This window comes from Rissa tridactyla, chromosome 1 (genome assembly GCF_028500815.1).
Source record: "Rissa tridactyla isolate bRisTri1 chromosome 1, bRisTri1.patW.cur.20221130, whole genome shotgun sequence".
Lineage (NCBI taxonomy): Eukaryota > Metazoa > Chordata > Aves > Charadriiformes > Laridae > Rissa > Rissa tridactyla.
Genome location: NC_071466.1, coordinates 187586562 through 187598657, shown reverse-complemented (window position 1 = coordinate 187598657; position 12096 = coordinate 187586562). Strand labels below are relative to the sequence as shown.

The 12096-nt window shown below is 39.3% G+C and overlaps 1 protein-coding gene across 1 annotated transcript in view; it reads left to right on the top strand.

Moving 5' to 3' along the window:
- Nucleotides 1-12096, top strand: part of CNTN1 (contactin 1) — a 259953-nt gene that overhangs the window by 170918 nt on the left and 76939 nt on the right. Inside the window, exons 4-5 of the mRNA XM_054188409.1 lie at nt 5486-5615; nt 9481-9653. Of these exons, the coding sequence (XP_054044384.1) occupies nt 5486-5615; nt 9481-9653 (303 nt within the window). The remainder of the gene's footprint in view (nt 1-5485; nt 5616-9480; nt 9654-12096) is intronic.

The window sequence follows — 12096 nt, the reverse complement described above, 5'->3', positions numbered from 1 at the left end:
TCAATAGAGGAATTTTTTGCTCAGTACTCTAACCCACTGAAATTGATGTTTTGAGTTCAATATTTTGTATTGTCTGTGGTAGTAGCAGGTTGACATAGTTGCTTAATACTATGTAGAATGTAGTATTTTTAAAGATTTGCATTGCTCGTGATAGCAAGATGAGTGGTTGTGTGCAAATACTCTTGGTGCAATTTTTTCTTCATTATTTCTTACTAATAAGAGGAAACAGCCAAGAGTCCAGTAAAATACCAGAAGATCAAACTCAGATCTAATATGACAACTTTTAGTAAAATTATAAAGTTCAATAAAAAGGTCTACAAGTTTAAGATCTTTAGATATTAAAATTTAGATGTTAAAAAGAAAAATATTCTAATTATAAGCATTGTTAGGCATTGGAATAGATTTGCTAAAATAAATTATGAAGTTTAACTTATTGGAGGGTTTTTAGAATCATTTAAAAAGACACCTTTTTGAGATGATTCGATATGGTAGATCTGGTAGGATCTACCGAGATCAGGTAGGGAGAAATATCAGGTAATCAGTCACCCTGAACCTCTTTGTCTCTGTGTTCTTACAATAGTGTTTACCATGCAAAATTAAGTCATGTGAAAGCTAGTTCATTTTTATAAAATAGATTTATGTAGAAAAGTTGGGTATTTCTTAAATTAAATATATAGAGTGCGCTGAATAAGACTTTTTATTGTGCCTTTTTTTCCCTTCTTCTGATGACATTTCTCGAGATGAATTGAAAATGACTGCTTCAGGTGGTTTCTGATTGTTATTTTCAGACATCCTTTTGGTATCTTTTCTCTGAATGTGTTGGATATTTTATATTATGATTTCTCACAGGCTTGTGCAGGGACATAGAAGTGTACTAATATAATTTTGTAGCTCATCTACAAGTAGTGGTAAGGCTTTTGAATATGTTTATCTTACTTAGGCAGTGGTTCTTTCAAATGATTCAGTTAATAAGACAACTTTTTTCCACTCAAAAGGAGACCCCTGCTCCTATTCCTCCCTTTGCAACGGCACAGGTCGTCATCGGTGAACAAATTCACCTGATTAAACTAGCAGAAATCTAACCCAGAAAGCTGGAAGGGAATAGATTTCCACTCCCTTTAGCTTCAGCAGCTAGCTAAGAAGTCAGACAAGCATGGAGAGGTGTTGCAGAAACGCCTAGAGAGAGGATGACACTGCCCAGCTGGAGAGTATCTCTTGGAGAAGGGGTGACAGGGCCACCTTCCAGCACCATTGGTTCTTATACAGGTATCCGTGATCTCATCAGCTGTGTAGAGTCTTTCTTGACCTTTGCAAAGACTTCCTAATACATTTTAGCACTATTAAAAAGTCTGAATCTCGTTTGCAGAACTCACTGAAGAATGATTTGAATAATCAGAATTAGATGATAGCTTTTGCTCCGATTAAAAATACAAATCACAAGAAATGTACCCAGAAAATAGGGCAGTAAGGGTGTTTGAGAGGTCATGAAGTCCATCCTCATGGAACCATAGAAGCATAGAATAGTTTGGGTTGGAAGGGACCATTAAAGGTCATCTAGTCCAACCTCCCCTGCAATAAGCAGAGACATCTTCAACTAGATGAAGGTGCTAAGAGCCCTGTCCAACCTGACCTTGAATGTTTCCAGGGATGGGGCATCCACCACCACCACCACCCTGCCCACCACCAGGGATGGGCAACCTGTTCCAGTGTTTCACCACCCTCGTTGTAAAAAATTTCTTCCTTCTATCTAGTCTAAATCTTCCCTCTTTTAGTTTAAAAGCATTACCCCTCTTCCTAACGCAGCAGGCCCTGCTAAAAAGTCTGTCTACATCTTTCCTGTAGGCCCCCTTTAAGTACCAAAAGGCTGCAATAACGTCTCCCCTGGAGCCTTCTTTTCTCCAGGCTGAACAGCTCTCTCAGCTTGTCCTCATAGGGGAGGTGTTCCAACCCTCTGATCATTTTTGTGGCCCTCCTCTAGGCCCTCTCCAATAGGTCACTATCTTTCCTGTGTTGAAGGCTCCAGAGGAGGACACAGTACTGCAGGTGAGGTCTGAGGAGAGCGAAGTAGAGGGGCAGAATCACCTCCCTCAACCTGCTGACCACATTTCTTTTGATGCAGCCCAGGATACGGTTGGCTTTCTGTGCTGCGAGTGTATATTGTTGGCTCCTGTCCAGCTTCACCATCCACCAGTACCCCTAAGTCCTTCTCAACAGGTCTACTCTCAATTCCTTCATCCTTCTGCCTGTATTGATACCGGGGGTTGCCACGACCCAGGTGTAGGATCCTGCACTTGGCCTTGTTGAACCTCTTGAGGTTCACATGGGCCCACTTCTTGAGCTTGTCTGGGTCCCTCTGTATGGCATCCTATCCCTCAGGTATGTCAACCGCACCACTCAGCTTGGTGTTGTCCACAAACTTACTGAGAGTGCACTCGATCCCTCTGTCTATGTCATTGATGAAGATAGTGAACAGTACTGGTCCCAGTATGGACCCCTGAGTGACACCACTTGTCACTGATTTCCATCTGGACATTGAGCCGTTGACCCCTACCCTCTGGATGTGACCATCCAACCAATTCCTCATCCCCCAAACAGTCCACCCATCAAATCCATACCTCTCCAATTTAGAGAGAAGGATGTTGTGAGGGACCAAGTCAAAGGCCTTACGGAAGTCCAGATAGACGACATCCATCGCTCTTCCCTTGTCCACTCATATAGTCACTCCATCATAGAAGGCCACTAGGTTGGTCAGGCAGGAATTGCCCTTGATGAAGCCATGCTGGCTGTCTCGAGTCACCTCCCTGTCCTCCATGTGCCTTAGCATAGCTTCTAGGAGGATCTGTTCCATGATCTTCCCAGGCACAGAGGTGATGTCTAAAGCAGCACTAGAACAGATGAAATGTGCTTTTCTTCTCATCCACAGTTTATCGAAAACATCCATTTCCTTTTTCCTTTCCCTACTTCTACTCCTCCCCTTTTTCTTGTAGGTACAACTTCAATCAACCGATCTTTTTCCTTGTACTCTTAGTTTGCCCTTCCTCACTCGCCAAACTTAGTCACACAGGCACGGTACTTCACTTGAAGTGTGAACATTTCTTGCTGATCTTTTCACAGACCCTTTTGCTTCCCTTTTCTCCCTCATGCTGTTTATGTATCAATGGTCCGCACTCAGCTTACAACTGAGAATGAAAGGCTTGTTGGTTGCCACACCTGACACGTGCATCTTTTTCTGCTCGGCCAGAGATCTGAAACCAGATTCGTAATAGATTGCAGCAGAAGTGCCATTATAAAGCATATTTGATAGGTGTGAGAAACAGGCATTCACTCAGTATAATTAATAGTGCTGGCAGCATTAAAAATGCATGCCATGAAATGCCTAAGTGGTCTGTAACATCATTTGAGTCTTAAGGTGGAAAGAGTCAGCTGCATACGATATGGCTGTCTACTGCTAGAGGCCGTTGTTCTTCTGTATTCATATTTAAGAACTGTACAGGAGGTGCCATTATGTTTGTGGCTCAGTCATTCCGGGCTCTAAGCAAATACGTGATTCTTGCCTTTTCAAGAAGAAGTCTGAAATTACTTCTTTTGATCCAGCAATATGTAGATTTTTACATAGTGTTGTGCTTTAACGTATCAAAGCAAGCAGACCATTTTTCAAGAGCTCTGCTTTTTTTTTTTCTAGTTGCTTTTCTTTGTTTCTTTGAAAGACTTTTCTTCTCATTACGTGAATTAGTTTTTAAAAATGAAGTTGCTTGACCATGCGTGTCGCGGCATACCAGTGCCTTCTGGGCCTGCTACTTTCCCAAAGGAAACAGTGATTTTCTCCCCAAACTTGAACTGGAAAGGGAACTTACTTTTTATCTGTAACCAGGTTTCTGCTAATGCTGTAATTCAGTGTCTATCTATTAATAGGGAACAATAAAAAAGATGTCTGCGGAAGTATTGTTTTATGTATATATGATATTTTAATAATGACATAATTTACGATCTTTAGTTATATAGATAGATCCTTTGTTCTCTTTTAGGTTTTATAAAACCTGCCTAATTTAGTCTAAAATGTGTTGTAACCAAAGGCAAGAATTTTAAGGGGATGAGTACAAAATCATAATTTGATTTAAGGACATTCATCTGTTACATTGGCAGTTTATCTCTTGATCTGTGAAGATTTTTTAAATGTAGCATTAGAGGACATGAGGTGGATTTTTATAGGCAGCACAGATACTATCGCAAAGTGTTAGGACATTTCCATCCTTCACCATTGCTTTTGGAAATTTTTACGCTGAAGAGAATCAGCTATCTCTAAAGATCATATTAGGAAAACTATGTTTCTTTCCCTTGTATTACAAGATTCCTGCAGTCATTTTCCCAGATCTCTGGCATCTCTAGGATTTGGAGCAAGGCTCTGAACTTGAATGGAAAGTGAACCTGGTAGCAGTCATGTACTACTTTACTTTTCCCATGAATTTGCTTACAATTATCCACACTGTTAGTTCAGTCTCAATAGAGTCCTGTGTTGTCTAAAAATTTTATCTATACGGAGCATGCACCATCTTACAGTGCCATCCTATACCTAGAGTGCACATTTGCTGTTTTCACAGAAAAAAGTAGTTGCATCCTGGATTTGCTGAGCCGAATTTTCCCATCGCATTCCACCTTTGCTCCTATTGTTGCTTTTACGGACCCCAAGGAGCAGTCTTGTATGCATGGGGGAGCTGAAGGAGAAGGGAATGGAGCAGGGGTGGGCAGAGCCTGTAACCTTGACAACAGCATCAGCAAATGGAAGATAAAGATTAAAAAAAATAGTTTGTTGTCAAACCCGTTTGACGTTTATTCGCCTTTAAGTGCTTGACTTTACAAACTTAAATTATTTTCGATGTGTGGCTTTTTTCTTAATTTTATTTGGGAGGAGAGAGTTAACATATACATGTACTTAAGCGTGAAAGTAAGGACAAAATATGTTCTGGAAACAATGTATGTCTCAGCTGTGATCTCCAACATTAGTTTTTCTTTGTCTGATGCAATGAAGATTCTTTCCAAATGCATAAAACAATTAGAGCTGATTAGGTCATAAGGTAAGAAACACTTAATATTTGGATAGTTGTTTTGCATCTGGGCCTGTTCAATGAGAATTGTTGGCCTCTGTGGAATAAGTTGGTCTCACTACATGCCTAAAGGGCATATCTTCAGTTCATTATTACCTCCATCCAATAATTGATGATGTCAGTGGAGAAGGCAGAGAAGGTAGTTTTACAGGAAAGTGGTTGAATTTTTTTTCTCAGAGGGCAGGAAAGAAGCAGGAGTCAGTAAAGGAAAGCCAGCACTTCTGTTATCCATCCTGCCCTCAGTTTGTTGATGCATATAACGTTTGATTTTGCGGGGCTCACTATTTATCCTTCACGTTTTGAATGTGAAAGGTGTGATGTAAATTGATCTTCAGTTTGCCTACTAATCAAGACATGATTCATTTCAAACTCTTATTTTCCAGAGGAAGGAAACAAAGGTTATGGACCTGTTTTTGAGGAGCAACCCATTGATACCATCTACCCAGAAGAATCTTCAGATGGACAAGTTTCAATGAACTGCAGGGCTCGAGCAATTCCTTTTCCTACTTACAGGTAACTCTCTTGTTTTGGTTTTCAAGTCTGACATATTTTATTCAGTGAGCGTTTGAGGTTGTGGTATTAAATGATTGACTGTCTTAACAGGTTGATACAAAGTCTTCAAGGAAGGAAAAAATGGGGAGATTTTCAATTTTTGAGTAAAGATCAACCTTTATTCAACTTGCCAAAATGTCTAAACAGTGCTGAAAGTAGTACATTCCTTTTGTGTTAAATGTTTTAAGCGTTTGAAAGGAATACTGATCCAGATGCAAAAGAAAAAAAAAGTGACCTCTAAAAAATCATTAAGAGGATATCTTTCTAGCTTAGGCTAAGGATGACTGAGGTTCAAGTCCTTGTTCTTGATTCAGAACGTTCAGAAAGAAGGACTGGGTGTTGAACCTGGAAATTCTACATCCTATGTTGCTTTTGCATCCACCATATTGTACAGAGACGCTCATGAATGTGTCAGCTATGCTACTGAAGACATGAAAAACATTCTTCTGGGAAAATGTTTCAACACATGTGAAGAAATTCACACATGACCTCTTTCACAATAACTGCATTGTTATTAGCAGGGCAGTTCTGCATCATTGTGAGATATCGGGGCATCCATATGAGTTTGTCGGCTATTATCTGCTCATTATGTACAGAGAAATGTACTTAAGATTGTCACTGTTTAAAACCATGCCTAATTTACAACATAGTCATGGGCAGAAAACTGCTGTCATACTAAGGGACAGACGCAATTTCTTGCCAGCAAGAGAGATCCATTTCATGAAATTATCCTGTGATCCTATGGTCTGCTCCTGATACTCACTTACGCGTGTTCCTAGGCTCTGGCTTGTAAGACAGAAAAAGCAGTTGAGTCTGCTGGCCATTCTTTTAAATGTTACTATATTGTGGTTGACGATGGTATTCTTCCATCAAAACAGCTTAACTGGTCTTCATTGCCCCCCTTTTTTTTTTTAATATGCTTATAGGTTATCTACATATACAGAACCGCCTGTGATTGAAGGATTTGAGAGGAAACTAGAATACCCTTTTTGAATATGATTCCTGGCTCTAGTATCTTTAACAGTTTTCCTACATGGCATTTCACTGTTACACTTGTTTGCTCTCCCCATGCTTGGAAAGGACTGGAAGCGTGGAGAGATGAGATACACTTAGATTCGGTACCCTTCTGATATACTTACCCATCACTTCCAGTCTGTCCAGAGTCTCCCCCACTCTGTCTGCAAGACTATATAAATATACCATCTATAGAGTGATTACAGGCTCTACATAAATTTTAGCATTCTTCTTTATGTGTCATGGGCTCTGCAAAATCTGAACTAGTGAAGTCGCTCAGGAAGAATTGCCTCACACCTCCAGAGCTCTTCTATCTAGGAACAAATCTGACAATTACTGCTGATAGATGATGTGATGATAATTGCAATACAGAATAAGGCCACTTTCCTTATTTCCTGAAGTCATTATTTTAGTCTACCTCAATATATTGTCTTAATTTCTTAGCCCTCCACCAGTTCATGAGCCAAAATTCTCCTGTTTCAGGGGCAGATAAGTCCTTCCTGACACTTTAGTTTTTTCTGACCATTCACCTTCTTAGTCTTCTTGTAGAATTTCTTCATTTTCACTGTTTATTAAACATTCATCCGATCTTCCTTCTGTGTTTGATGGTCCGTCACCTTAAAGTTCAAATACTCATCGCAGTTTCTAGGAATCTGGTTTTTCCCCCCAGTCCTTGCTGGAGCCATCCACACTGCTACGAAAGGCAACATACGTTCATGGGGACAAGATATGAATCCTTTAGTCCCCAGTCCTGTCTGCAAATCATGGACCTCATATTTCTGCGCTGTTTTTCCCGAAATGACCTTTTATGCAAATACACATTGGTGATTACCAGTGACCTTTTTCTGTAGCGCTCTTTCCCTTGCAGATTTCATCGGTCTCTTGGTGCTTCTGGCATTTCTGAGGTTTCTTGAAACACCTTCTCTTTCTGTAGGCTCCCTTCAGACACAGCCTCTTGCATGGTTCTTAACTCACCTGTAGATACCTTTATATTCCTGCAGTTTTACATCTCAGCTGGAAGAAACTCAAACCAGGTTTGGAAAAAGAGAAGACAGAAAACTACACATTTCACTAATACACTTTCCCAAGCTGCCAGGCAGTTTACAGTAAAAAAACCAACCAGATGTTTGTTCCCAGCTCTAAAGAGATACAACTTCTTTTACATTCAGTGTGTCTGATTGGGTGCCACGAGGCATCTTACTCTGCATTTTCATGTGTGAGAAACACTGTGCATGTACGAGGAACGCTCGCTAGCTGAACCTGGTGAGAACTGCCCATGTGAATGAAGTTACTCGCAAACACAGCTTTTGTGGAATGAAGGAATGCCACCTAAGAGGAAAGGTTTGAACAAGACTATCTTTGTTAAGGTTAATTTTTTATACTGCAGAGTAACCCTGCTTTTAAAAAATAATAAATTAATTTTAATATCAATAAATTACATATAAATAAAGTAAATATTAATAAATTAATACTGTACTCAGAGAAAAATATGAGTATCATAAAAATAGGATTGTTTTCATCTTTATTAAATTCAGGAGAAAACAATTTTTAATTCTTACTCTTCACAGTTACACATTTTAAACAATGTTTTTCTGATCCCTTTTCCTGCAGCATAAGCTGTCCTTGTGACAGTTATCACTAGGTGTTTCTGAACCGGGTTTCTGATTTATTTGTAATACAGACTTGCAGTATACCTCACGGGACTGAAGTGATACATCTAAAATCCTGTAAAAGATAAATGCTATTTACTGCGTCTTGAAGATCCTACCATTTCGTTATTTATTTTTATTTTTAATTTATTTTTTGCTAATACCACTTCTGTTATTGTTTCTTTCTCTGACAATTGCCAATTTCAGCCTCCAAATGAGAATTCTGTATATTTTGGTACAGCATTTCATTAAGTAAGCAACACATAGGGTATGCGTTCTCATTTTCAAACACTAGTGCCTGTGACCTTGTGACAAAAACCGATTTACACTGGAAGAATTTGATGATCTTTAAATGTATTTTAGTTGCATTTTTCCTGTTTGTGCTCAGGAAATGCGTTAAGTCCTTTCAAAGAAGGTTTTGGGCTCCCCCTTGTGGACACTGTAATAGATACAGAGACAAATCATGAATACTGATTCCCACTCCTTGTGTTGTAACTTTATTGAAAGCAGTGGAAGTCAGTAAGGGCCAGACCTGGTCCACCAAATTCCTCTTGTAGTAATCCCTGAAGTGGGAGTTATGACGACTGAAGCGAACGGGCTGCGGGGTTTTGCTGTAATTAAGGTGGGAGCGTCCAGCAATTTTTTTTACTGTAGTAAATATGTCTTAAATGGGGCGTGCCACTGTTTGTGCACAGATGTCAGTGGCACATTAGGGTTTATGAAATATTTTCATCACCTACTTTGCAAACAGCTCTTAAAAATTTCACTAGTCCATAATTTAAAGGTGCAGAGGGAGTATTTCCTCAGCCAGTTCGGCTTTCGATAACTATTTGAGGATATGTTTATGATCCCAGTGCTTGATCACTAGCTAGCTCACTCACAGCTGGCTCAAGTATCCTGTGCTGTACGGCCAGCAATCAGGTTTTAACACGTGTCACATCTTCAGAAGGCCGAAGCAGACTGAGACTGTTCATGTGTAAAAGACCTATGGAGTTCGTCAAATCTGTGGCTTTTGCTGAAGAAAAACTTAAAACATATCTAGAAGTATATTAATAACTTTCTGTATAGTTTATCACACCTTATGAGTTATTTTTCAAATCACATTTGTTACAAGGTTTGTTTTTCTGGGCCAAATCTTACGTCTGGCTTTTCTTTTTTAATAGGTGGAAACTCAACAACTGGGATATTGATTTAACAAAGGAGCGCTACAGTATGGTGGGAGGCAGACTTGTTATCAATAATCCAGAGAAATCAAGGGATGCTGGAAAATATGTCTGTGTAGTGTCGAATATCTTTGGGACTGTCAGAAGCAGTGAAGCCACTCTGAGTTTTGGATGTAAGCCGATGTTTACGTCAAAACATAGAAACATTATGGTTAGCTTGAAAAGCCCCATGTTTTACACTGCAGTGTCTTCTGCTAACATGTGCTATAGCTCTATTACTCTGTTAAAGCAGTATCTGAAGTGGTTTAGTCTGCAGAGATCAACACAAAATAAGTTTTGTAAGCATTTTATATTCTTCAGCATTCAGCTGACGTGACAGCCTTCTCTGTGAGTTATTGTTAAATTATTAATTGAAGAGACTCATGGAGCCAGATCTTGAGATAATGATGTCCAGACTCTTTTTAAATCATGGTAGGACCTGAGGGGAAGTAGTCACAGAGAAGATGCAAGCGGGGGCATATGATGGTGAGGCGCTGCTGCTGTGCAAACACAACCGGGATGCCTGCAGGAGGAAAGCATGGCACTCGCTAGTAAAGCGTGCTCCCTGACTCCTGGGCTGCGATGAAGACCCTTCTGGGGGACGTTTCTGTCAGCGTCAGGCATTCATGAGCGAGTCTGGTGAAAGCATGCATATGCACAGACCTGCACTGTCAACAAATACATGCGTTGTAAAGAACTGATGTACTACATGAAGATTAACATAAAATTTTACTGACTGAAGACAGAGTTTGGGATTTTTATTTTATTTTGCCTTGCAATGCTTTTTTCCCTGGATATATTCTTTCATCAGAGGACAAAAAAAGAATCCGTAAAAAAAGCAATCCGCTCTTATCTGGTGACCATTCACGAAGCGCTGGGTGCCCTTTAATCCTGACATTGAGTGCTTAGTGTCCCTTTTGACTTTCAGCAGCCTCTGTGAGCAGAATTCAGTCTTTGCCGTATGAGATCAGAGGCGAAGGGAAAAGTTCTGTTCTGCTAGTTCTGCTAGTGATTATAATGCTGTGGGACCATGTATCTCAAGAAAACTTAAGAGGCTGTAAAGAGCTGATGGATTGCATAATAGTTGATCTGGTCTTCGTCTGTATTTTACCTGGTGTATTTTCTAGAATGAGTACAAGGCCAGGTTGTTAATTTCCTTCTAATGGAGATGACATCAAAATTCAGTTTACAGGATGTTTATTTATACGAAAAGCAGGCATCAATGGTGCCAGTCCTGAAAAACCAGTAGGATAAAAGCATTGACAATAGCTGTAGCTACTTAAAATGAAACCAGTACACGTAATAGATGAAAAAAGTAGAATTAAAACAGTCTGAGGCATGTTTTCTGCCTACCAGCTCACAGACTGCATGAGCTGGACGTTGATAGTTAGTGTACTGGACAATTATACTGAACAGAGCCTAATATGTAATATTTAACTATTTAAATGAAAATGGGGTAAAGAGGCAAGGAATAGAAGTGAAAAGATAGCTGGGAACTGATAAAAACTTGTTAAAAAAATGGTACTGTTATTCTTCTTTAAACTGTTGTGTTTGCTTCTCTCTCCTTTTTGTGGTCACCTATGAAAAACATTTCCTTCCACAATCACTGTTTCTAAAAATTTGAATATAGAGTTGCTAAAATTAATGTAGAAAATATCTGATCTTTTGCTTGTGCGTAAACTGATTGAAAAATGGCAACAACTGTTTAGAAGAGTTAAAAAAAAATCTTGACAGCTATACATGAGTGAGACCTTTTGTCTTACTATTAAATTTGCTGAACTTATGGAACAAAAGGCACGTTCTCTCATAAACTTCATGTCAATTAATCCGAGAACACTGTCTTCAGTAGAACTCCGTCTTTTCAGATCCAGTGCTTTAAAACCCATTAAAATCTTTTTTAGCTGTTACACACATACTCCTGAGGGAAGGAATTTTATCCTGCAGGAATATTTAGTAGCATTTTGGTGTGTGCTGAGCAAAATCAGAAGCTGATGTATTGTTCTGTTTGCAGGCAAACAGTGTCAGAATAGTAAAACACAGCAATTTCATAGCAAAGAGGCTGCAAGAACAGGGAAGAGAAATTTCCGTCCTCGCTAGATACAAACTATATGGTTATAGGAGTGCAGTGATTATGCTAATTCTTTCATTCTAGCTAAAAATGAATGTCTTCCAATTAAGAGTTCATGGAACCACACTTATTATAATTATTGAGTAATAACCACGTAGTGCTTACACAAAGAAGACATCGAGACTCGATCAGAGTAGAGAGCATTTCATAAGTGGGAAGAAGGTATACAATTACAGCTCAGTAATTGCATGACTTCTCTGCACCTGGCACAGACCATTCTATTTCAGTACTAATATAATGTTTTACATATACAAATTGCCTGTCCTGTCCCATGTCTTTAAATACGTGGTGACTGTCCTAGAGTTTCAAAGATAATCCAAGAACATGACAAACAAAATGTCTAGCCTTAAAATGTGAACTGGAAATAGCTGAAATAACTTAAAAGCAGTGATAGATTTTCTTTTGGCCAAACCGTGCACTACCCATATGCAAAGCGTTATCAAATAAAC